Genomic DNA, 26,601 nt, shown 5'->3' with positions numbered 1-26,601 from the left:
TCTTCTATCCTCCTAACCATCTACCCATGTATACAATATATGAAGATATATCCAATGTTATGTACATGGATGATGACACTCCTGCATCATCAGATGGTCTATATGTCACAAAGAGATATCCATGATTTGAATTATTCAAAATTCTCACAAGGCAAGGCTTTTGTGAATAATCTATTACCTGATCCTTGGAGAAATAGTGAGCTAGCTAAACAATTCCTTCCTCCACTTGATGTCGTACAAAAAGGTAGAGGGTGTCCATGTGATTTTACCTCTCCTGATATTTTTGTTTCTTTTCCAAGTAACCACACAAGATCGTGGTAGCACCATCCAGACTGCACCAAGTTCCTCCAAGAGCCTTTGAAGCCATATTGCTTCACAGGCACACCATATAAGAGATATGTACTCCTCCTCTGCTATAGACAATGCCATGGTTGCTTGTTTCCTAGTAGTTCAAGATAGAATATTGTCTTAGCTCATCAATAAATGTTTTCCACTACATAAGTCATTGACATCATATTAGAGTCACATATTGCAAATATACCTTCTAACGTTTGTTCATGATTGTAGTTGATGCAAAATGCCCTCCCAAATTTCCCTAGACATTGAGTAAATAGTTTTTGAATCCTTAAGTTAGACAATAAATTCTTAGATATTATTTCCTTGGCCTACCCCTGCTTTAATCTTCTTGGCCCAACATTAGGCATTTTCCACACCTTTTTAGTTACCACTTTTCTTACATGTTCACCAATTCTTATCTACTCTCCCACTACACCAATAGGTTGTTTATGGTATCCCACATGCATGGCCAATCATTTAAAACCAATTTCTTTTGGGTCACAATAATGTATTGCTACCTAACAACATGCATTAGAAGAATGCTCCTTGCAATACATGCATTCCAAGCTCCCATCATGAGCTTGAGGTTCACCAATGTCTGGAACAGTTAGGATTCTACCTCTACATGCTTTAATATTTGTTGTATCATGCCTCGAATAGTAGCCACATAGTGGTTTTGTACAATACATGCATTCCAAGATCCCATCATGAGCTTGAGGTTCACGAATGTCTAGAACAATTAGGATTCTACCTCTACATGCTTTAATATTTGCTGTATCATGCCTCAAATAGTAGCCACATAGTGGTTTTCAGCAATACATGCATTCCAAGCTCCCATCATGAGCTTAAGGTTCACGAATGTCTAGAACAGTTAGGATTCTACCTCTACATGCTTTAATATTTGATGTATCATGCCTTAAATAGTAGCCACATAGTGGTTTTGTGAATAGAAACTATCCATCAAAGTGACTTAATCTAACCCTTGCAACTCTCATTAATGCCAAAATTGATGTAGGACTTGTTCTGAACTAGGCATGTGGTTCATACTTTTGTTGTATACCATCTGTCTCACTCATGTTAACTTCAACTAGTGGCAATTCAAATAAAATATTTTTGGAATAATAATTGGGCAATTCACCCACACAATGATATTCATCTCTTACGTGACATGCATGGCATTCAATAAAAATTTTAGACTTTCTCCTTTAAGCTATTCTCTTTGATGTTTGCAAACCTTGGATTCTCAATCTCCTCAACTTCACTAGGGATGTTTTGGTTCATTTCCATTTGGTTCTGCTTCTTTTCTATCTGTGCTCTATTGTTAGTTGTTACAATGTCCTTCTAAGCTGTAAGCTTCTCTTTTTAGTTACTTGGATAATTTCTACAAAGAAACCATAGTTTGCATTAAGATGGAGAATCTGTTCAGTTATCAATTGTCATTGGCATTTTTCAATCCTCTATGCACGTATGACCTTGAATAATCATTTGGGAAATCTTGAATCCACCATGTGATAGGCCAAAGTTCCTATGCAATTTGCCTTTAGAGTAGTGAAAAATCCATCATGAAGTTTTGGTTACAATCTACTGTCCTCAATGCTTTTACCAAACAACATGATGTAGCTCAAAGAAACAAGCAAAATGGAGGGCACATTTGATTGAATATCATCCCATTACTTCACGTGTGTCATGGCATGCAATAGAGGAGGCTCCCTCACATTGTATCTCTTAATAGATGGACATAACAATGCTAAGTCTACATGCATAGTTTATGTGTATGAATGCCAAGAGCATACACTACATCAGTGTGTGTGTGTGAGCATACCCATAGCATGAGTATACAGTACATGAGTGGGTTGTTCTAATGCTCAACTACATTGCATGAAGTAGGTTGGACATTTACCCCTTCAACTATGTGCTACCCCACACACTATCAAAGAGTGTCATGGTCATTTACGAGGATAGGACTCTTTGTAGCTATGTGCCACTTTAGACCAAGAAATGGTTGGTATGAAGGCTCCATCAAATGGAGCAACAAGTGTAGAGCAGCAAGATATTTCTAACAAAAATATATAGTGAAAGAAGGAAAGATGTTTTCTAAATAGATTGGAGCGGTTCATGTGGGAGACCTTGTGTAATCTAAGCTTGGATGCTATGACCAATGAAAACCATGGGGTTGACGTTGAAGGGGAGTCCCTATACTATGTGGAGGGGCTAATTCAAGGACACTCACATATGTGAAGTAGATTGCCATATGTGAAACTCATGGGACATAATGGGACACTCACATAGGTCTAGTAGACTCAAATATGTGCAGCTTCTAGGAGCACATGTTTGATACTCCTTGCCAACCACAATGTTTACACCAAAGTGTAATATTTTTTCATCTTAGTTAGTGCTTTTGTGAACATTAAAGAGATTGTATTATTTATCTAATGCACTTGATACCTATTTCCCAAGTTACTAGGAGAAACAAAAAAGAGGAAGTTAGAATATTTATATTTCTCGACTAGACCTGTGCAGCCCTAATTCTCAAAAGTATGGCTTGTTGTAATGGCATCGTCTATCACAAGTGACATCTAGTGAGCAAGATGTACTTAGTGATTTTATTTGATTTTTGTTGCTTTGATTTCTTATTCTAGAAAGAAAATAACAACACAAAGTACACTAAGAAATAAGCTAGTTCTTGGCATGGTGGATGTAGTGACAATGATTATGGCCAGATAGCGACAGGCAAGAGGAGATTAGCAACATCTCTAAAGTAGCTCCAAAGCAAAAGGCAATTAGCAAATAGCCGTAGCAAGGCACATAAGTGGTAGCAATAGCTCAATGTACTAAACGGATGGAGTATCAACAAAATAGTGAGCAACTCTAGTAACATTATAATTAGCAGACAGCAACATGAAGTAAACTAGCAGCTAGCACACAATTGTTATAGGACTGGTGGTTGCTGGTGGAGTTTTCCTTGCACCATATATCTTAGAAAAAGCAGTATCTAAAGTTTGACCTCGTTGAGTGACTATTCACTAGTGAGCTGTTCTAGTAGCAGCACCCACAACCTTTCCCTCACCTTTCCACAAGAAGAACTAATGGGATTCCTAACAATATATGCAAACTAGTGCATAGAGATGCTAATGATGAATTGAATGTTCAAAATGCAGTGAAAAAAGCAAAAAAAACACAAATTTTATATTGTTTCTGATAAGGTTTAAGTGCTTGGATTACCTAGGTACAAGCACTTGTATGCCTTGTTGGTTGTGTGAGCAAAGATTGCTCTATTTGGCATTGCATTTGGTCTATTTTAGAAACATGTTAGTGCTTTGATCAATGCATTGGGATTTTGCAAAGCTTTGTGGATATTCTATGAAAGTTTATGCACAAAGATTTGTGCAATGGATAGTTGCAATTTTTGAGGGGAGACTCTACCAAATTTTTTATAGGAAGTGCATAGTGAGAGATCATTACTTATAATTCTGCTCCCTTGTGCACTAACTCCTTTTTAATTCTTAAGCTTTAGTGCCATCGCATTGAAAGACTTCATTCACCTCTTGCTTTGCTCCTATCAGTGGGCAAGCCTAAACGCGCAAGATTGCCCGCCCACGGTCACCTCTTGCTTTGCTCCTGTCCGTGGGCATGCCTAAACGGGCAAGATTGCCCGCCCAAGGTCAAGATGCATTTATTGCATCTTAAGCCTTCTCTTGCTTCTACTCACTCTCTTAAAAAAAATAAAATAAAATTGCATGGATGTAAATGAATGTTTTATAATATAAGTATGCTTCTACTCACACTCACTAGAGCCTCATCCCCTCTTCCTCTCCACGAACACTACTAGTCCACTCTCTCCACCAAAATACTAAGTCCACTCGCACCCCCTTCCCGGTGAGCCTCTCCCGTCGGTTTGTTCCTATTCCTTTCCTTCCTCGCCTTTCTTGCCCACCACTGGTCCATTGCCTTGCTTGTAGGCGTCTCCATTGACATGGCGTCACTGCAAAATGCTAGTCCCATCGTCGTAGAATTTCCATTCACAGCTGCTTCATCTCTTCCTGTTAAAAATTTGGCGTTTTACTGAAGACCATCTCTTTCTATGAATGCAACATCCATTAGAGATTAAACTTAGTCCGCCTGCGCTCCTTGCCTTGCCGCGTTAATCGTGAAGGTGGACTTCTGTGAACTTATCCCCACAAATTTCTATTCGAAACTGGAAATAGCTTCTCATCGTAAATAGTTTAGCATATTTCTATCATTCCGTCAAAAGACCACTGTGACGTCGACCTCCCCTTGCGTCCACACATTCGCTGCCGTATCCTCCCTTCGTCCTGCCTTGGACTGCTCTTGCTGGTGGGTTCAGTCACGAGTTGTGATAGCTGCGACCTTGAACCTTGGAACGGAAATGGGTGCTTCCAAGGAAAAGGGTGCTGTCGATAGTACTGTCCATTAGGGGGGCCATTAGTATGTTCGAGAGGTTTGAGGTCTCTCGAGAAGATAGCCCTCTTCGAGCGGGGCCAAATCGTTGCACCCATAGAGGCTTCTTCTCAGTTCCAAGGTTCCTCATCACAATCAGCTCCTCTAGACAACCGTCCAATGTGTAATGCCTTTACACACTGTGACATTGCAAGATCGTCCAATAACACAGTGATTGGACACAGTCTACTGGTAGACTACTCTACAAGGTGGTTCTTTTTGTTCATTTTGCCTGTACTGCAATCAATCCGATGGCATGAAAACTTAAGAAAGGAGTTAGCGCGCAAGTGAGCCGGATGCTAGAGTTGGGACATTTGCCATTGAAAATACAGAAACCATGGCAATACAAATTTTGCAGGAGCACTTTCAATCTGTGGAGAGTTTGAACCCTTCTCTAACAAAGAATTGGTTAAACGTGAGCTGATTATGATGCCGTGAGAACCGAAACAGCTGTAAGAAAAGCTTCAGAGAATCTGATAAAAAAGAACGAGTTTTTACTCCAGCTTGATTGTACAAATAGATCGGAGGAGGACGTTTGGCGACTGCAACTTGAGAGAGTTGCTTTGCTTGAAGTTAATGCTAACCAAGGAGAGGTTGCAGAGTTACAAGAGTAAAAATGAAGAATTGAAAAGACGAGTAGAAGGAAAGGATGATCAGGTGGGGCCTACAAGAGTCTTCACGTGCATCTGAGAAGGAGACTGGAGACTGAGGGAAACTGTCGTTTGAAGGCAGAGTACCAGAAGAAAAAGAACCTTTTGCTTCAGCTTGGTTGTGTAAGGTTGTAAGCGCTTTGCAGGGAGACAACGTTTTAAGTTGCAAAGTAGTTGAGTTGTCTTAAACTCAGCATTTGACCGTTTCCCTTTTTAACCTAAGTCAAAGCTTTTTAATTGCGCTGAAATTGTTATAGCTTCTACGTATAAGCATGAGATGATAAAAGACAGGTCCATGAAGTTATTATGAATAGACCTCCCGAAAACTGGAAGAGAGGCTAGCGCTGACAGGGTGCTAGAAGCCTAGTGACATTGGTTTACATTAGCTAGTGTCCCCATGTTCCTGCAATAAATATCGATCCTTATTCTGTACGTGTGCCACATGTGGCCTACTTGACGTTCCCTGCCCCCTGTCTCAGCTCCAATTTTTCTCCAGCCGCTACCCACTTCTTTCCTAGCTTTGTCTTTTTTGGACTTAGTTGGTCTCTTTCGCATCAATGAGGAGCTTTCTGATACCTCATGTTGTCTATCTACTTTTGCAGTCTGCAGCGCATCTTTGTGCAGAAAAGATGCATTGCTCTATGGTGCCACTTGCAGCAGGTACAGGTTTATGTCCCCTATCAAGTCCAGGGCTGAATGATTTCAATTTTTTCTTTCTTGGGTTTTTCAGAAGCAGACACATGCTGTGTTATAACATTTTTATTTGTAGTTACCACTTCTTCATGTAAGCTTGGGTTTTAGCACCATGTGTTTAGTGCAGAGGCACGGATTTACATGCATATGGAAGAATAGAATGCTGAAAAATTCGACGCGGCCTTTGGTGTTGAATGTTGCTATTTGTAGTTTCTATGCTTTTTTGATAATCTGTTGGTTTTCTTAGGAGGGATCCAAGATCTGTATGGTAGTCCTCTATTGGGAAACTAAATTTCTACAACCCCACTAGCATCTATATGTTAACGATAGGCATGGGAATGTTTACATGTTTTCAGCTATCTAATGTGGTATGGCTAATTCCGATTCTTATCACTTGGATGAGTGTAGTGAAAATCTGGAAATTAAAGTGAGGGTGATGAGGGTTTCAGCTTGGGGAGGGTGGTTAGCAATGTTTGACTGGGAGCGTGTTTGAAGGCTACGTGTAGCATTTTTGAAAATAGAAGAAAGCCACTTGTAGCAGATGCAGTGGTTGCATGAAGTCTAGATGATACAAAACTAATAGCAGCTACGACCTATTATAGGGACCGCAAGAATCCTCTCCATCAACCCAAACCTCTCACTGATGATCTCAGAGGAATTCTCTCTCTATTTTAATTCGAAGTAAGAGCCCCTAGACCCTAGAGACTCCCAAACAAACTTGGCATCTTGCCAAAGTGTCCATGCATTAGTAGGCACTTCCACCCGTTGGCCCCTATGCATGTAGTGTTAAGCCAGGCAATCTCCAACTCTAGAGGACAGGATAATCAAAGGCCAAACTGGCGCAAAGGTCCGATAAAATACAGGTAAAAAGCCACAGGTGAATCTCCGTCAGGATGAAAATCAAAACCAAAACACTGTCAAAAACAGGCCCCAGAAGAGCCCAGGATCGGAGGCCAAAACTGGCCACATTCTGGCCGACCAAAAACTGGCCGACCAGACTGACCTGGTCGGTCAAAATCTGGCTGACCAGACTGGCCAGGTCGGCCAGATCTGGGCCGACCAGCTGGCCGACCAGCTGGTTGACCGACTGGCCCTTCCCTATTTAAAGGGGGGGGGGCCTAGGTGCTCCACCATCACTTGTGCTCCTGAGGTCCCTGCACACCCTGAGCTCCTGCCTCCTCTTCTGCCTCCTGGCTGCCTCCTCTTCTGCCTCTCCTTCCTGCCTCCTTCCTGCTCCAGATCTGTTCCTCCTTCCAGCTCCAGATCTGCCTCCTTCCTGCTCCAGATCTGTCTCTCCTTCCAGCTCCAGATCTGCCTCCTTCCTGCTCCAGATCTGTCCCTCCTTCCAGCTCCAGATCTGTCCCTCCTTCGAGCTCCAGATCTGCCGCTATTTCTGCTTCAGATCTGTCCCCAACTTCTGCTCCATCTACTGTTCTTTTTATTCCAGATCTGCAGCAACCCTTGCATCAGTTTGCTGTCTCAGATCTAGTTCAGTTCCAACTTGTGGAGCTAGTGCAGAAGTCCACTACAGTTGCCTTCCCTGGAGGACCGATGTTTGCTCCCTCCAAAGCTTCTCTCTCATACCTTCTCTTGTATTGAGTTCCTTTGGTGATATATATTTCTTCTTCAGCTATCATTAGTCTTCAGTATTGTTTTATTTGTCTCCAAGAACTTTCTTTATATAGTATCAGAGCGAGGTGTGCCAATCGACACCTGAGCCTTGACCTGGAAAGCTTGGAAGATAGATCATCAACTGAAGATGCCTTCTCCTTCTTCCCCGAAGCGATCTCAGCCTGAATCGACCTCTATTCAACCACCACCCTCGTCATATGTTGAGAGAGAGTCTGCAAGGATTGAAGGTGATGAATACCTCTCCAAACTCTTGAGAGAATTTACTGAATTCCAGAAATGGAAGGAACTTGAAGCAGGTACCCGCACACCTCGTGCTTCTACTTCTCCACGTTTTTCTCCGATATGTCAACAAGGACCTCTATTCAACTCAGAAGAAGCTGAGCAACATCTCAAGTTCGGTGCCGACGAAGAACAAGTATACCCTGACAAAAGAGGACAGGCCGGCATGAGAACATGAAAACCCTCTTTTATTTAAAAAAAAAAAAAAAAAGGGCTGATGAAGAAGATAGATCACCCCTGGAACAACTCTTTGCTTCTCCCTTCTACATTGGACATTGAGAGGGGGTGTTAAGCCAGACAATCTCCAACTCTAGAGGACAGGATAATCAAAGGCCAAACTGGCGCAAAGGTCCGATAAAATACAGGTAAAAAGCCACAGGTGAATCTCCATCAGGATGAAAATCAAAACCAAAACACTGTCAAAAACAGGCCCCAGAAGAGCCCAGGATCGGAGGCCAAAACTGGCCACATTCTGGCCGACCAAAAACTGGCCGACCAGACTGACCTGGTCGGTCAAAATCTGGCTGACCAGACTGGCCAGGTCGGCCAGATCTGGGCCGACCAGCTGGTTGACCGACTGGCCCTTCCCTATTTAAAGGGGGGGGGGCCTAGGTGCTCCACCATCACTTGTGCTCCTGAGGTCCCTGCACACCCTGAGCTCCTGCCTCCTCTTCTGCCTCCTGGCTGCCTCCTCTTCTGCCTCTCCTTCCTGCCTCCTTCCTGCTCCAGATCTGTTCCTCCTTCCAGCTCCAGATCTGCCTCCTTCCTGCTCCAGATCTGTCTCTCCTTCCAGCTCCAGATCTGCCTCCTTCCTGCTCCAGATCTGTCCCTCCTTCCAGCTCCAGATCTGTCCCTCCTTCGAGCTCCAGATCTGCCGCTATTTCTGCTTCAGATCTGTCCCCAACTTCTGCTCCATCTACTGTTCTTTTTATTCCAGATCTGCAGCAACCCTTGCATCAGTTTGCTGTCTCAGATCTAGTTCAGTTCCAACTTGTGGAGCTAGTGCAGAAGTCCACTACAGTTGCCTTCCCTGGAGGACCGATGTTTGCTCCCTCCAAAGCTTCTCTCTCATACCTTCTCTTGTATTGAGTTCCTTTGGTGATATATATTTCTTCTTCAGCTATCATTAGTCTTCAGTATTGTTTTATTTGTCTCCAAGAACTTTCTTTATATAGTATCAGAGCGAGGTGTGCCAATCGACACCTGAGCCTTGACCTGGAAAGCTTGGAAGATAGATCATCAACTGAAGATGCCTTCTCCTTCTTCCCCGAAGCGATCTCAGCCTGAATCGACCTCTATTCAACCACCACCCTCGTCATATGTTGAGAGAGAGTCTGCAAGGATTGAAGGTGATGAATACCTCTCCAAACTCTTGAGAGAATTTACTGAATTCCAGAAATGGAAGGAACTTGAAGCAGGTACCCGCACACCTCGTGCTTCTACTTCTCCACGTTTTTCTCCGATATGTCAACAAGGACCTCTATTCAACTCAGAAGAAGCTGAGCAACATCTCAAGTTCGGTGCCGACGAAGAACAAGTATACCCTGACAAAAGAGGACAGGCCGGCATGAGAACATGAAAACCCTCTTTTATTTAAAAAAAAAAAAAAAAAGGGCTGATGAAGAAGATAGATCACCCCTGGAACAACTCTTTGCTTCTCCCTTCTACATTGGACATTGAGAGGGGGTGTTAAGCCAGACAATCTCCAACTCTAGAGGACAGGATAATCAAAGGCCAAACTGGCGCAAAGGTCCGATAAAATACAGGTAAAAAGCCACAGGTGAATCTCCATCAGGATGAAAATCAAAACCAAAACACTGTCAAAAACAGGCCCCAGAAGAGCCCAGGATCGGAGGCCAAAACTGGCCACATTTTGGCCGACCAAAAACTGGCCGACCAGACTCACCTGGTCGGTCAAAATCTGGCCGAACAGACTGGCCAGGTCGGCCAGATCTGGGCGGACCAGCTGGCTGACCAGCTGGTTGACCGACTGGCCCTTCCCTATTTAAAGGGGGGGGGGGGCCTAGGTGTTCCACCATCACTTGTGCTCCTGAGGTCCCTGCACACCCTGAGCTCCTGCCTCCTCTTCTGCCTCCTGGCTGCCTCCTCTTCTGCCTCTCCTTCCTGCCTCCTTTTTGGAGTCCTTCCTGCCTCCTTCCAGCTCCAGATCTGTTCCTCCTTCCAGCTCCAGATCTGCCTTCTTCCTGCTCTAGATCTGTCTCTCCTTCCAGCTCCATATCTGCCTCTATTTCTGCTTCAGATCTGTCCCCAACTTCTGCTCCATCTACTGTTCTTTTTTTTCCAGATCTGCAGCAACCCTTGCATCAGTTTGCTGTCCTTAGCATCATAAGTACCGGCGTCGTGCCATCTGTGTTGGATCGGGTCAAAGAACAACATCAACCAAAGAAGACTGATATAATCAGCGGTGAAAGGTTGCAGCTGTAGAGAAGAATATGGAAGGCAATCAAGGTATGCAGACAATAGAGAGAAGAATGGAGATGATGAAGAGCAAGGAATGACGCAAGGCGGAGGAGTAGAGGAGCGCATTTTTTCTCGTCGATGAGGTTAGAAAGCTCAGCTCGAGCTTTTGTGATAGAATCGAGGGAGCTTGAATCGCTAGCCATGGCTATGTGGGTATGCCCTCCTAGAGTGCTCCTTCAGAGTGTTTCAACAAAACGCAAGAAGCTGTGGAAAGAAACCCCTTTCGTTTCTACTCAATAGTGGAGTCTCTCTCCATCTTTCCCCCCCCTACTTATCCTAACCTTTCATAAGAATTTAACCCTTAACTTATCTTTTCATCTATGCCCAAGCAAGAACCTTTCTTTATCCCCTCCAAAACCAAGAGGCATCTCCACATGGAGCTTCTAAAAGAACGTCTCACGAGTAAAGACCAAGAGACACCAACTCTCTTCCCTAATACTCACACTTTCTCTTGTGCTTTGCACATGTATATTGTGCCAAGGGAGGCCACGTGTCCCTCCACGACCAAGAGTATGTGCCTAAAACAAGCTTTTAATAGCTCACTTCCTATCCCAATGCATGCTATCCCAATCTTTCATCTCGATTTAAGGCTACATTATCTCCTATGCTATAGAGCTAAGAAACATGGAGCCTTAGAGCATCATGTGTATATCATAAACAATACTTGAATATGGTGGGGACATTGCATGAGTTAAACCAATTCCTTAGGAAGGTGCAAGGTTGATGTGGATCCATCATTGGGTGCATGCTTTCATGTTACACTTGCAATAAGGCAATGCTTGTCATTCTTTAGTTACAACTTGTGGAGCTAGTGCAGAAGTCCACTACAGTTGCCTTCCCTGGAGGACTGATGTTTGCTCCCTCCAAAGCTTCTCTCTCATACCTTCTCTTGTATTGAGTTCCTTTGGTGATATATATTTCTTCTTCAGCCATCATTAGTCTTCAGTATTGTTTTATTTGTCTCCAAGAACTTTCTTTATATGTAGAACCCATAGGGTGCTCTAGTCCTCACCAGGACCTTAACATGCTTAGCTTGATCATTTAGTCTATTTGAATTCCATAACGAACAATAAACCACACCACCACCATATATATCAAAGCAAACTGCTATGTACAACTTTGTATACATTTGGTTATGACAAACTACTAAATGATCTCTTTAAGGACTATCTGCCCGAGGTCATGCCATTTTTAACCGGAATGCAACATTCCTTCTCTCTTCAGGAATCAATTGATGATAAAATCTTGGAATGCTCTTTGTATTTGGTAAAGAAATTTGAGGCAGCTTCAATAGAGGAAGTCCATGCCAAGCAACAGCACCCTAGATATTTTCCGGTTCGGAAATTCATTTCTTCCTAGTCTATGGTTCTTGCTGGCTTGTGTCTTGCATTTTCCTCTAGTTCTTGCAACATAACAATTCCATCAATTAGTAATTTTGTTGGCTGTAAAAATTGTTAAAAAAAAACACACATGAAATACTGGATGCACCTTACAACCCTGTGGCAATTCTAACTGATAGCCAACCTTACCTATTCTTTTTAGAACTAGCCACAGCCCATAATATTGGGGTGATAGCTTAATGCATTGTCCTGTAGCTAAGAACTTAGCATGCAAAGTAATCTTGAGAAAAAACAAAACTCTCTTCTTCATCAATTTTCTAAAAGTTGTACTCTCATCTGTGTAGGTCTTAGCCGTGTCCATGGCTTGATGGATGTCTTATAGCAAGTTCTAACATATTCGGCATAAGGATTATATAATCAGTGGATGAGTTTGGGAATGTTCGTGGATTCATCTAGGTATATATATAATCAGTGGCACTATGTACTTTTTATGGAACTCCAACCTTGGTTGGATTAGTTGGCCTAAATTCATAAATAGTTTTCTATCATTATAGGTAAACTCTAACAATGGCAACCACTTGTTCCAGAACTTTACCATAATGAAACATATGCTCCTAATATCTTAAAGAGTTTGGTTGACTCTCTCTGTCTGACCATCTATTTCAAGATGGTCCCCCATTACTCATTCCCAACTTACTCCTCAGTGCATTGAACTCAGTAGTTCAAAAATGACCAGTACCTTGTATTCATATTACGGATTTTTGTGATCTATGTGGACAAAATATGTTACTTCAAAAATAAATATGCTATCTACGGGGCACTTATTAACTCTTTGTCGGAATATAGTAAGCCATCTTGGTGAGGCGGTAAGGATAGATTCATATCCCCCTTGTGTCTGTGGCAAATAAACTATAAAATCCACGGGAATGCTCCCTCATCTTCTTGATGGTATCTCCAATGGCCAAAAAAGTATGGGTGGCTTCCAAAGTGACCAAAAACGCATTTCGTAAGTTTGAAACATGACCAATCCATGACTTGGCCCCACAAAGTATTGATACTGTACTCGAGCCTTTGTTCCAACAATAGACTCCACAACAGAATGTACCACCATGTCAACTTGAAGGAGCTGCACTCTCTAGCATCCTGAGTTGCCCTATGTCAATTCCCATCGGAATCCTCCTACGGAAGTGTCCCAATCTCTGGGAGAGTTTCGAAGGATGGATTGAACTTGCAAATCCCCCTCCTTGTGTGGATGGGTGAGAGAGATGACATATGCAACATTACTATGCCTTTGATCCACAAGGCATATAATGAAGTCCAAGCCATAGTGGATGGTGGAGCAGGTGTCAATGTCCTATCAAAGGAGCTCTACGAAGAATGGGGTCTCCCACCAATGCAAAAGGCTAATTTCAACATATGCCTTGCCGATGATTCAGGGCTATACCCTTGGGGATAGTGATGGCTAAACCCTTGGGAATAGTGAATGGCGTGTCCACAAAGATCAGTGCAGTCCGCTTTTCCCTTCAATTCACAATCTTGGATCTCCCCAAAAAATCCTATCAAATCTTATTGGGATGTCCTTGGTTACGGGAAGCATTAGTCCTCCAAGTGCATAACATAGCACGTAAGAGCCCCTGTGTATTATTGAATCCGGATAGAAAGCGCTTCAATCTTGCGATCCCAAAACTGCTTCCCAGCTGGAAGCTGCACCTCATAGGTGTGATCGCTAGGTATCGTGGACAGCCCCATCTTCTGCACAAGTTTTTAATTAACAAAGTTGTGAGAGCTGCCCGGGTCAAAGAGAATGTGAACTCTTTGGTCCCTAACTTCTCCATAAACTCGGAAAAGATCATGGGAACCGAATAACGAAGTATTAAAAGTGCAATTACAAGAAAGTGAGCAGGTAATGACATTTACAGAAATACCTGTCATCGAAACTTGGTTTGCTCCCTTGGCTTTGGTACCTGGACGTGCCTGGAGCTTCGGTCCCAGCGCTTGCTTTTGGTTCTTGCGCTTAGGATAATCATTCTTAGTGTGGCCCCGCTCCTCGCAGAAGAAGCAACGTCCTTCCTTCTTTAGCTTCAAGGTACGAAGGAAACGGGCACGACCATTCTTCGCCTGAGTCAAGTGTTTCTTGGAGGCGTTGTCTATAGACTTCGTCTCCCCGGTACCAGTGGTAGACTGGAAGAACTTCCGTTTGTTCTTCCCACTTGTGTCGGAAACTGTGGTTCCGTTTGCACTGGCCATGGTATCATCATAAATACGCGCGTAATTCATGGCCTCTTGCAACGTGGTACACTTGTTGTTCTTGATTTGCAACTTGTACGAGTCAGGCAAACCATCCACAAAGAAACCTAACAAGGTTACCGGATCCATCTTTGTAGCTCTGGTCTGCAAATCCCGAAACCTCTGAAGATAAACCTCAAAAGTCAAGTTCAGCTTGGACATATCGAGGGCTTTGAGCTTGCCTACGATATCATAATCTTCCTCCGTCTTCAGAAACTCTTTCTTGAAGACCCCTTCGAAATCTATCCATGTTGCAGGCTTGGGTTGGAGTTCCTTCCATTATAATAAAGCCTTTCCTGACATGAACCCGGCTGCAAGCTGTATTTTCTTGTCATCTGGGTACGGGTGAAATTGGAAGTGTACTTGCCACTTGTGCAACCAAGTGTCAACAACCTCCTTGGTACGAGACTTCTGATCTCCGGGAAAAGGATCTGGAGTGATGTTCGGACCTAACACTGAAGCCATGGCATCCACATGTGTGAGTGCCTGAACAGTGCTAGTCAGAAATGTAAGGGTAGTTTGAATCCCTTGGAGTTGCTGTGTCAACCCCGTTTGATTCGCATTAACTTGCTCAAACTTTCCATCAAGAGCAGTGGTGAATTCACTGAAGGCTTTCTTCGTAATCAGATCGTTGTAGAGACCCTGGTCTTCCTCCGCAGGGTAGTCCAAATCCTGGTCACCCATTGCAAACTCAGGATTTATAGAATCAGCCATGTCTGAAATCTGATCTGAAAAGAGTAGTGAACTGAGAGAAGTGACTGGTGGAATCGAAGCTTGAAGGAGAGTGGAGCAGAGAGAAAAACCGTTCCAAGAGGAGGTGACGGAAGAAGAGAAGCTGGCCGAGAAGAAGGGGTACAAAGCTGATGATCAGCTCGAGTAGGTGAACTCGGAGACTCCCCCTGCTGGTTCCGCTGCTGGCTGTACCGTACGGTAATTTGCTGCGAACCGTACCTAGGTGACGAAAATCCGCTAGAGGTGTAGAGGGATCTTCTTGTGCACACTAGCATAAGCTGTGGCTGAGCTTGGGATCTCGCCAGGCTATAAAGGAGACGGTGCAGCTATTCCAAGGAAGCTATGCTTTCTAGAAAAGCCCACCCTCCCAAACTTGGAGGGTTGATGCTTTTTTTAGCATGCACACCCTCCCAAACTTGGAGGGTCGATGCTTTTCTCGCCCCACCCTCCCAACTTGGAGGGTGGTGCTTTTTCTCGCATCAGCCTCCTCGAGCAGCTTGGCCGCACCCTGCTCCAGTGATAGAGTGTGAGGGAGATTGATTTGGAGTAGGGAGTGAAGGAGACACACTCACACACAATAGTGGGGATAATCACAATGAGTGAGTGGTACCTCCCCAAGTACACACATATATATATTATGGATAAGGTAGTAACCCTTAAGTACATCTAAGTACAAATGTGTACTTAGTGTACTTAAGTGTCCTACATTAAAGTATAACATAAAGTACTATTTACATAGGGTGGCCAGTGCCTTTACCCCAACAACCTCCCACTTAAAGGCAGTGTGCCCTCAAGGAGAGAAAGAATATTGGCCTCAACCAATACCCATAAGAGATCTGCAGTGTGCAAACCTCTCTGCAGCTAACCCTTTGGTTAACAGATCTGCCGGATTGTCATCTGTATGCACCTTAACAAGCTTAATTTGCTTGTTTTCAAGCACTTCCCTGATAAAGTGATATTTCACATCTATGTGCTTCGTCTTTGCATGAAAGACAGGATTACGTGCCAACTGTATGGCACTCTGACTGTCACAATGCAACAATGGAATCTCCAATGGATAACCCAAATCTGCCACTAACCGAGATAGCCATATAGCCTCCTTGCATGCCTCAGTGGCTGCAATGTATTCTGCTTCTGTGGTAGACAATGCAACGCATTGCTGCATTCTAGATACCCACGACACTGCACCTCCAGTGAAAGTGAAAACATAGCCGGTAGTAGACTTCCGGGTATCAGGGTGACCGGCATAATCAGAGTCTGTATAACCCTGCACTTTGGCATCTTGACTGCCGAAACATATACACAAGTCCTGTGTACCCTTTAGGTATCTCATGACACCTTTCACTGCATTCCAATGCTTCTTGCCAGGTTTAGCCATGTATCTGCTAACCACTCCCACTGCAAACGCAATATCGGGCCTGGTTGCAACCATAGCATACATGAGACTGCCACACGCTGATGCATACGGAATCTTTGACATCTCAGCTCTCTGAGCATCTGTCTGAGGGCTGTCCAAAGCACTGATTTTCACATAAGGAGGTAATGGAGTACCAATACTCTTCCCCCCCTCCATGTGAAATCTCTGCAAGACCTTGCCAATGTATTCCTTCTGAGACAAGTATAGCAACTGCTTTTCCCTATCCCGAAGTATGCGCATACCCAATATATGGTTGGCATCACCAAGATCCTTCATATCAAAGGTTTGGTGCAATCTCTTTTTCAAGGCATTCATCTCCTTATGAGATTTTCCAGCAATTAACATGTCATCCACATACAAAATGAGGATAAGTAAACTGCCATCTGAAGCTTTCTTGGTATATAAGCAGTGATCAATGTCACTTCTCCTGTAACCCTGGGTTCGCATGAATGTATCAAACTTATGATACCATTCCCTGGGTGCCTGTTTTAGACCATAAAGACTTTTCTTCAGTCTGCATACAAGCTTCTCTTTGCCCTTCACTGTAAAACCCTCTGGCTGCTGCATAAAAATTTCCTCATGTAAATCACCATGAAGAAATGCTGTTTTGACATCCATTTGGACCAAATCCATATCTGCATGTGCAACCAATGCTAATACAGTTCTGAGTGTTGTCATCTTGACAACGGGAGAGAATATCTCCTCAAAGTCAACACCATATTCCTGCTTGAACCCTTTGGCAACCAGTCTGGCTTTATGCCTTGGCTTTTCACCAGGTGTGACTTTAAGTCTATAAACCCATTTGCATGGCAGTACCTTCTTACCAGTAGGCAAGGGTACCAATTCCCAAGTGCCATTCTTGTGAAGACTGTCCATTTCAGACTTCATAGCAAGATCCCATTGAACCTTGTCTGCCCTCTGCCTAGCCTCTCTGTAGCATGAAGGCTCTCCACAATCAGTGAGCATCAAATAATCAATGCCTGGAACAAATCTTTCTGGCTGCCGCGTCTGTCTGGTTGACCTTCTAACCCAAAGACCATCATCTTGAGCTGGCTGTCCAGCCTGTTCATCACCCAGATAAGGTGGCTGTTCCATGATTCCTGGCTGCATTTGCATGTCAGGAAGATCACCTAACTGTGACTCATCCATTGGGATGTTTTCTGCCATAACTGGCTGTCCATTAGGATCTGCTGCAGCATCATTTAATGGCTGATTATGCTGCTGTTGTGGCTGATTTACAGCCTGTCTGTGTTGCCCATGATGCCTGTCATCATCAATAGTTACTTTTAAAGGTTCCTGCTGTACAACAGGTTCCTTGAACATGATGGTTTCATCAAACACGACATCATTGCTGCGTATAAGTTTTCTGTTCTTGGGATCCCAAATCCTGTAGCCCATCTCACCTTTGTCACCGTAACCTAGGAATATGCATTTAAGAGACTTTGGATCCAGTTTAGTTCGGTCCTCCCTGCGTACATGCACATACGCGACACAACCAAAGACCCGTAGGTGTTTGTAAGACGGAGGCTTGCCCGTCCATGCTTGTTCAGGCACACCACCACATAGTCTCTTGTTTGGTGACCTGTTAATAAGGTGCACAGCTGTCTTTACAGCTTCAGCCCAAAATGTGTGGGGCAATGCAGCATGTGACAACATGGATCTGACTTTCTCTTGAATGGTCCTGAACATTTTTTCAGCTGTACCATTCTGTGGAGGATCATATGGTGCAGACAACACCCTTTGGATACCCTTTGCCTCACAGAATTCTTGAAATTCTTTGGACAAGTACTCTCCACCATTGTCAGATCGTAAGGCTTTCAGTTTTTTGCCTGTCTCATTTTCAACTAGTGCAACAAACTTAGTGAAAGCCTTGAACGTATCACTCTTCTTTCTGAGAGTGTAAACCCACACTTTGCGGGTGGCGTCATCTATGAATGACAGTATGTACTTTGAACCTCCTAAAGAGAGTGTAGGCATCTCACACACATCAGTATGTACTAGCTCCAAGAGCTGTAATTTCTGATTTGACCTTCTCTTATGAGGTATTTGTACTTGACGACCGTAGAGACAAAATTCACATTTCTGCAAGTCTGAATATTTTAGACTCGGCAAGTAACCAAAGTGAGCCAATTGCTCCATTCCCTTAATACTCATATGGCCAAGCCGGCTATGCCACAATGAAATCTTTGGCAGCTCGGTGGCATTTACATCAGAATGCGGACAATGTCCAGCATGAAGTGAGTACAAAGTATCAACCTTAGGACCCCTGGCAATAGCCATTGCCCCTTTGCTGATTTTCCATTTCTGATTACCAAAGGTGGTATGATAACCATCATCATCCAACAACCCTGTGGAAATCAAGTTCTTCTTCACCTCAGGAACATGCCTGATCCCTTTGAGCATTAACTGCTGGCCATTTTCAAGCACAAGCCTGACATCACCTATGCCAATGATAGAACATGCATGGTTATCACCAAGAAAGACCACTCCCTTTTGCCCCCCTGCATATCTGACAAACAGATTTCTGTAGGATGTCACATGAAAGGAAGCACCTGAATCTATAATCCAGGAAAACATATCTGATCCATCACCAGCATGAAGTGTATGAGCCTCCAGTGAAGAGGTGAAACATATCTCATGTCCACTGTCACTGTCACTAACATAAGTAACATTCAGCTCCTCTTTTTCTTTGCCCTTAGACTTGCCTTGAGCCTTGCCTTCTTTGGCTCTCTGGTCATTCTTCTTTTTAAAACACTTTTTCTCAATATGTCCCTTCTTGCCACAATAGTTGCATACAAGATCACTCTTAGAGCGGGACTTGCTCCTCTCTCTTTCTTTGTCTTTTCCACGTGTTTTGGACCTGCTGCGTGCATTCAAAGCATTTGACTTCCCAATAGCATTGTTCTTTCTGTTCATCTCTTCCTGTAGAAGAGCACTCTCCACATCTGCAAATACCAGAATGGTTTTTGAGTTGCTGGTAGAAGTCCTGAATGTGTCCCATGACTCAGGTAGAGAACATAGGATGAGTGTAGCTTTCAGCTCATCATCGAGCTTCAACCCCTGGTTGATCACCTGGCTGAATATGCTGTTAAACTCAATAATATGAGTGGACATAGCTGTCCCCTCCTTCATTTGAAGACCAACAAGCTTTTTTAGCCAGTAAGCTTTTCCCGTGGCACTTTTCTTGGCATAAGTATCCTCAAGACGTTGCCACATCTCCCACGCAGTAGGTTCATCCCTGATGCCTACAACCAGTGAATCAACAACTGTAAGCATAATGGTCGACCTGGCCAAGCCGTCCATCTTCTCCCACTGCTCATCAGTAATGTTGGAGGGCTTAACACCCTTCTCCTTTATAGGTTTGTACTGGTCCTTCTGCATCAACACATTGTAGCACTGTGTCCTCCATATGTCATAGTTTTTAGCTCCTTCGAGCTTCTTTATCTGGAACAAGGACGACACGTCGCTGCTGGAACTCATGGTAAAGAAAATAGAGTTTGACTCCCTGTAGTCATGCAATTAAGCACTAGTTACTCCAAGAAAATTCCCCCGCAGCGGAAGTACGATCAGAAAATGAACTTGGTACTGTTTCAGTGGCATAAAACCAACTGAAAGTCTTTCTCCCACTTGCTGCAGAAACAGTACAGCAAGCTGTTGTTGTCTGGTCTGCTGGTACAGCTGCTTCAAAGTGCGGTACAGCTGCTTCAAAGTGCTCCAGAAAAATCCCAGAACTGTTTTCTTAAAAGATAGCCAGTCAAATCTGGTCAAACTTGCTGTGTGACAGTCCCGGACTGTCAAAAAACAGTGAATCTCTGATTGTGGATGAAGATCCCTGATTTTAGGCCTCCATATGCTTTAGAAACTTCCCCCCCAACTGAATTCACAGTTTGGAAGTGAGATTGCTCAAAAGCCCTTTGAATGCATGAAGAAAATCAGAGATTTGACCTCCAATTAAAAGATTGACCTTTGATCAAAAAAAAATTGTAAGTCAAATTTGCACTTTCAAAGCATAGTAGTGCTCCACGAGATAGTCTGATGCATGTAGAGTGCTCCCATTTGACAGATTGCCGGTCAGGCAACAAAAGCCCCAAATTTGATGAAAGTCAAACTTGGTCAAAATCGACCAAATCTGTACCAAAAGTGATTGTACTTTTAGCAACAAGCTAAAGCATTTGTCACAAGCATAATAGCATCAAAAGCCCCTTGAATTGACAGCACATTCCATGCATTAACACAGTAAATGGCATCAACTGCTACTGCTCACAAGGCGTCTGACTGCAAATCCATTGAGGTGCATCCAACAAGGCATACACTGCATGTATCAAGTACAGATCTGTCCAATGCATACAATCAGTGCCACCACTGACATACAATCACTGGCTAAGTGATAGACCTGTCTCGACACTGTTTGCGGCATAAGCTAAGCCTCAGTGCGAGTGAAAGCCCTGCCCCAAGTAGAACACCTGGCTCAAATGCCAATGGGAAAGAGGTGTTTTCCCGTGGAAAACAGATGAACAGTGAAGAAATTTTCCTCGATGGATGTTCCAGTTTTCGAGAGAAAAGGGGAGAGAGGAGAGGGGGGGTCGACGAAGCCTTCTGTTGCTGCTTACTTGCAGTTTTGCAGCCTCGCCCGTCCGTACGGCTGTACGGACGACGTACGGCCGTACGGATGTGTCCGTATGGCGCCCGCGCCCTCGACCTTGCAGCCTGCGCGCTTGCACCCTTGCAGCCCTTGCAGCTGCGCCTTTGCAGCCCGCTCTCGCGCCTTGAAGCCCTTGCAGCTGCGCCTTTGCAGCCCGCTCTCGCGCCTTGAAGCCCTGGCCTGCAGCCCACGCCTTGCGCCCTTGCAGCCCGCCTTGCAGCCGCCTTGCAGCCTGCGCCCGCCTTGCGCCCTTGCAGCCCGCCTTGCGCCCGCCTTGCGCCGCGCCTTGCAGCTGCCTTGCAGCTTTGCAGCCTCGCCTTGCGCCGCCTGCGACCTGCAGCCCTGCCTTGCGCGATCCGTCCGTACGGCTGTACGGGCGACGTACGGCCGTACGGACCTGTCCGTACGGAAGGAGTAGGCTAGGGAGAGATGGGAGTGGAGGCGGAGGGAGAGAGAGCCCGTTGGCTCTGATACCAGTTGATAGAGTGTGAGGGAGATTGATTTGGAGTAGGGAGTGAAGGAGACACACTCACACACAATAGTGGGGATAATCACAATGAGTGAGTGGTACCTCCCCAAGTACACACATATATATATTATGGATAAGGTAGTAACCCTTAAGTACATCTAAGTACAAATGTGTACTTAGTGTACTTAAGTGTCCTACATTAAAGTACAACATAAAGTACTATTTACATAGGGTGGCCAGTGCCTTTACCCCAACACTCCAGCCTATGGCGCACCCCCCCCGCCTGGCCGAATCACGCTCCAGCCTATGGCGCACCTACTTGCGTCACCTAACCCACTGCGCAGCCCTGACCAAAACACGGAATCCCCTAGGGTTCCCCTCAACCCTTTGCCTACCCAACAGCCCCTCTCACGCCTCTCCTTCAATCCTCTCCACTCTCTCCTAGCTACACCTCACACCCTCTCTCACCTAAACCTTCAGCAATCTCGAATTCATCCTCACTCTCTTCTTTCTACCTTTTCCCTAAATTCTGACCACTTCCCATAACCGATGAACCAAACAAGAACTTGCAGCACAAATTTCGAAATTCGGGCATACCTAGAGGAACAAATCGTCCAAAATTCTTGGAACAGAAGTTCCTACCTCAGGAGCTGGCTTTGATACCAACTGACACGTCCCAGCACTCGTGAAACCTCTGATCTGCAAGCAAACACAAGAACACACACAACGTGAGACGAATCTGGAGATGTCCCCTCCGAGCCACGAGCTGAGCTACTGGCACGAACTCCCAACCAGATCCAAACCAGCCTGGTGTCCCGTACCACCAAGTGGCGCTGTGAAGCCTGGGATCTGCTACTGGGCCTTGGGCTACGCTATGATGCAGGCGCGCGTCCGCGACTCAATCCAGGATCAGACTTAGCACCTGGGAACGAAACTTGCTCCCATCGGCTCTCTGAGAACTGAACCCTTGGGCCCCTTATATAGACTTGGGTCCCAAGCGCCAAAAATAGCGAAGACCTCTAACTGGTTCGTACCCTTGCCACTCAACCTGAGAATCAAGCCTGCCTAGCTCTAAGCCTCCCCAGGCTACCTGAGCTAGTCTTGTGTACCCAGTACACGTCAGATACCAATCCGTGCACATGACAATCTAGGAGCGCTGGACTTCAGTATCTAGGGCAACCGCTGAAATTCGGGAGTGTTTGTACAAGGCTTGGCCTGTAGGTATCTTTTATGTTTTTACCGAGCAAGTTCTTCGCTGGATGCATAGACCTCCACCCTGGTTGTTATCACCTATTCCAGAGATTTCTTGGGTAGTGAGCTGGGTTCTCTAGAAACAAGTTGGTTTTTCTAACAGCCAATTTCCTTTTTCCCATGATCAGTGCCTTTCGACTGCCGATTTGTATGGTTGGTTTTGCAAGCATTAACAGAAAAGTTCCTTTCTCTGGGAAAAAATATAAGTTAAGAAATTAATAGAAGCAAATTAGATGTACACATCAGGGCTCAACCTTGAGGCAAAAAATTGAGGTGTTAGTAACTGCATAAGTCTTGAGGGTATAATAAACCCTTGTGGATTTGTGAAGTGTCTTAGTCTCATGTGACATGCCGATCACCTATTTTCAGGTGGAGGGTGATGCGGTAGTTGTGAATAGTCAAAAGATTCATAGCTTTGCTCAATGTGAAGTCCAGCTCATGCACTAGCTTCCAACACTTTATCAATCCATGTACCTGGCTAAACACTACATACGGTGTAAGCTAAGGCCACGGAAAGGCGTCACCATACTTAAAATGGTGAACACATATTCTAAGGCTACAGTAAAGCCTTCGTCATATGGAACATGGTGGAAAACACTACGGAAGATACCTCAACATACAGGAAATGGTAGAGTGTGACTGAAGATGACTAAAAACCATGACTAAAGATTCACAAAATCCATAATAATCCTAACCATAATACGTGTGGTAAACAGGTCATCAGCCATGATAAGCGTCAACACTAATCTGCTGGTGACCTGTGCATAGGATTTGCACTAAACCAGCCGGGTTGTGAAGGCTTGTAACAAGGACTATGTGTGATCAGTAAACATAAGTGCAACACAAATAATAAATGAGGGAAAATAGAGGTAGATATCCATAGACTAAAGTGGGTTTGTCACCTTGCCTCTGCTTTCGAAGCAGTTGTTCTTATCTAACAACAGATTAGAGGTAAGTTCAATTGATTGCCATGTAAGATGCTCCTTTGCTTGTGCTTTAAAATCATGTCTGGTTTCAGCACCTTGACACTTCACACTATGAGACACCTATGCTTTCCCCCTGCCCTTCCACCGGGGTGGCAATTGGCCATATAGGCATAGATACATGCATGGTGTTGCAAAATAATTCACTAAGAGTCTCATCTAGCTTCTCCATTCCTTTTTTTTCAATGATCTTGAGACTGCTGGGAGCTCTTTCTTTTATTTTGTGTTGCGGTCTGATGCTAGATCATCCCTCTTGTAATTCACCAGCCAATTCAGTAGCCCTGTCTTATGTGATCTTCAATTTTTTGTCCTCGTTGTGGCATCCTTTATCATCTAATTTTTGGATTTGTTGCTCTCATGTCTCAACTTTTATCAATTCCCACATTGATTTTTCCCTCTATATGGATTTACTTTCAGAAGCATTCCTCCAGTGCATCTCACAATAGTTCGACTTCCAATCTCAGCTTCATGTTTTTCACCTCTTAAGCCCATGTTGGAGACTTATGATAGCATCCTCAATTGATTTGGGTAGTTATTTTCTATGGTCTTTGCATGTTTTTGGTAGTTTTAGACTGGACCTTTTTTTGATTTAATAATGTAGCTTGTTATTCAGGTGTCATTGTTATGTGAAGGTTGCGACATCATAGGTTTTGTCCTTGAGATCTGCTCAGAGCTAATACATCAGTATCTGCTTACCTTTTCTGTATGCAGGGAATAATTATACTATTTTGAAGCAATATGACACATTTTTCACTTGCAGTTACGAACCTCAATCTTGCAGTGGTAAATGTCTGTGCAGCCTCTAAAAATCACTTGTAATTTAGTTTGTTTTGGTTGAAAGTGGTGCTATCTCCTTTTTGACAGCCTGATAGCAGTACTTTATTTTTGTTCGCTTTTGCTGCAGTTTGTGTTCGTAAGTGGTATAAGAAGGGTGAGCAATTATGCCAATATGGAGGACAAACTGGCATGCTTAAACAATGGAACATTGCATCTCCAAATCTCTATACAAAGAAACAATCGATGAGAGTGAGAAGCCAATCAGAAGATGTGACGATTGATAATTCAACAGGTTTGCCTATGTGACTGATTCTGATGATCATGCTGCAGCAATGTTGGAGCTCTCAACACATGTCTATTTTCAGCAGCAATGAACAATGTGAAAGCATACTGAAAGTCAATACACCTTATTAATATACGTTTCTTACAGTAAACAACATACATTGCATTTTTGCATAATTCTGAAAGCTGATGACCACTTATTGCACAAGGAATGCTATGCTAAATCTTGTATCAGAAAGTGGCCAGGGGGAGATTGCCATTTCATTTAGACTTACTTGCTGTGTTCAGCCTATGTAAGATCCTTATGTTTTGATCTATTTAAGTTATTGATTGTGTCACTGTATGGATCAGATTGGTGACACTCTTGTGTGATTGGTAACATGGCCTTACGGAGTTAGTAACCAGCTTGCATGCGTATACCAAATTCAGAGATTTTAAAAATTTCGCCTAAGGTTTAATGCAGCCATTACAGATGAATAAGTATTCTCTAACTCACTTTCAACTGTCTATTTCAATTTGTAGTCTTGGTGGTTGGTGGTGGAGGAGTGGGTATGGAAGTGGTCCGAAGTCTGGCCAAAGCTGGCTCCTGGGTCACAGCTTTCCAGAGGGGTGAGAAGTTTCGGAAAGAAATCGAAGGTTTAGGAGCCATGTTGGCTATTGGAGATGTAATGGAGCCTCTCACAATTGCAAAGGCCTTGAGTCTGAATACATTTGATGCTGTTGTCTGCACTGTTGGTAAGACAACAGATCGGTGACTTATATGCTAAGGTCTGTGAAATTCTCAATAAGGCAAACTTGGCATATTGAAGGGAAGACCTTTGTTTCAACTTGTGCAGGGGGAGGACTCCAGAATCCAGAAGTTGATCAGGTTTCCTGTAGATTGCTTTTACTGCTTGTGTATGATAGTCAAATCTGGGGGATGGATTGTTGTACTTCATAACCTGGGGGATAAATTGTTGTGTGTGTTAGTGTACTTCTTCAAAAATTTGCTAAAAGTCACATTAGTCTGCTAATCTTCATTTGGTTTACAGGATGGCTGTATCAATATATTGAATGCTGCTAAGAAAGCTGGAGTCAAAAGGTTTCTTATGGTATCTGCATTTTTGTCCATTGCTATAGAAATTTCTATTTGCAATTTTGTTATACTGACAAATGCTATAGCTTGTATAAGCCTTTTCTTTAGTTTTAAAGCTTTCTCCTTGTTTCAGGTGGTAGGTCTCCTTTTCTAATGTGGTTTGTGTTGGTAGCTTTTGTATTGTTATCGGAGCTTTATCATGTCATACTGGATCCTATTTAAGATCCTGTGACTCCTTCAGTTGATACACCTTTCTTTTTGAAGAAAAAAGTGCTGCTTATATTATGCTTGCAAAAATTGATCCAAAGATCAGCTATCTGCAAGAGTGCTGGAAACAAGGAGAGACTGGTTGTTTACAGCTTGCATCCGAGGGTTCCAGCTCACTGCCTAATGTAAACCTGGAGCAGGTGCCAAGAGCTAGTGGGGTGGACTATATTCTAACGGATTCCTTGATGTGTTAAAATGGGAATGTGCCTAGAAGCCAAGCCTGAGCGTTCAGAGTTTTTTCTTGAATCTTCCTGTCCCTGCTCCCAATTCAGGCGCAAGCTGTAGTTAATATGCAGCCAGACATCGACAAAAGTGGCTGCAGGTGGATTCTGCTTCCTTTCACATCACTAAGATGCATCTCACACAAACATATGCTAGACCGTGATTGTTACATGCACCCCTGCACTTGGGTGCAATGTGACACACTGGCTACATCGACAAGTACATTATAGCTCCCTAGTAGGAGATTTTGTCGTATGCTGTGACCCCTTGTCTAGGGATCGTCAGGCACAAGCTACGTAGGTTAGTCTCTCAGCCTTAGGTCAAGTCAG

General features: G+C 43.9%; 1 protein-coding gene across 1 annotated transcript in view; it reads left to right on the top strand.

Moving 5' to 3' along the window:
- The first annotated feature begins 5,510 nt into the window (after positions 1 to 5,510).
- Positions 5,511 to 26,601, top strand: part of LOC147901329 (uncharacterized) — a 44,814-nt gene continuing 23,723 nt past the window's right edge. Inside the window, exons 1-7 of the mRNA XM_087375904.1 lie at positions 5,511 to 5,617; positions 6,047 to 6,104; positions 24,361 to 24,432; positions 24,554 to 24,718; positions 25,231 to 25,443; positions 25,545 to 25,576; positions 25,740 to 25,799. Coding sequence (XP_087232030.1) covers positions 6,074 to 6,104; positions 24,361 to 24,432; positions 24,554 to 24,718; positions 25,231 to 25,443; positions 25,545 to 25,576; positions 25,740 to 25,799 — 573 coding nt within the window. The 5' untranslated portion in view covers positions 5,511 to 5,617; positions 6,047 to 6,073. The remainder of the gene's footprint in view (positions 5,618 to 6,046; positions 6,105 to 24,360; positions 24,433 to 24,553; positions 24,719 to 25,230; positions 25,444 to 25,544; positions 25,577 to 25,739; positions 25,800 to 26,601) is intronic.

Source organism: Dipteris shenzhenensis, chromosome 6 (genome assembly GCF_047967505.1).
Source record: "Dipteris shenzhenensis isolate YYH24624 ecotype China chromosome 6, Dip_SZ_1.0, whole genome shotgun sequence".
Classification (NCBI taxonomy): Eukaryota; Viridiplantae; Streptophyta; class Polypodiopsida; order Gleicheniales; family Dipteridaceae; genus Dipteris; species Dipteris shenzhenensis.
This window is presented reverse-complemented; position numbering and strand designations above follow the sequence as displayed.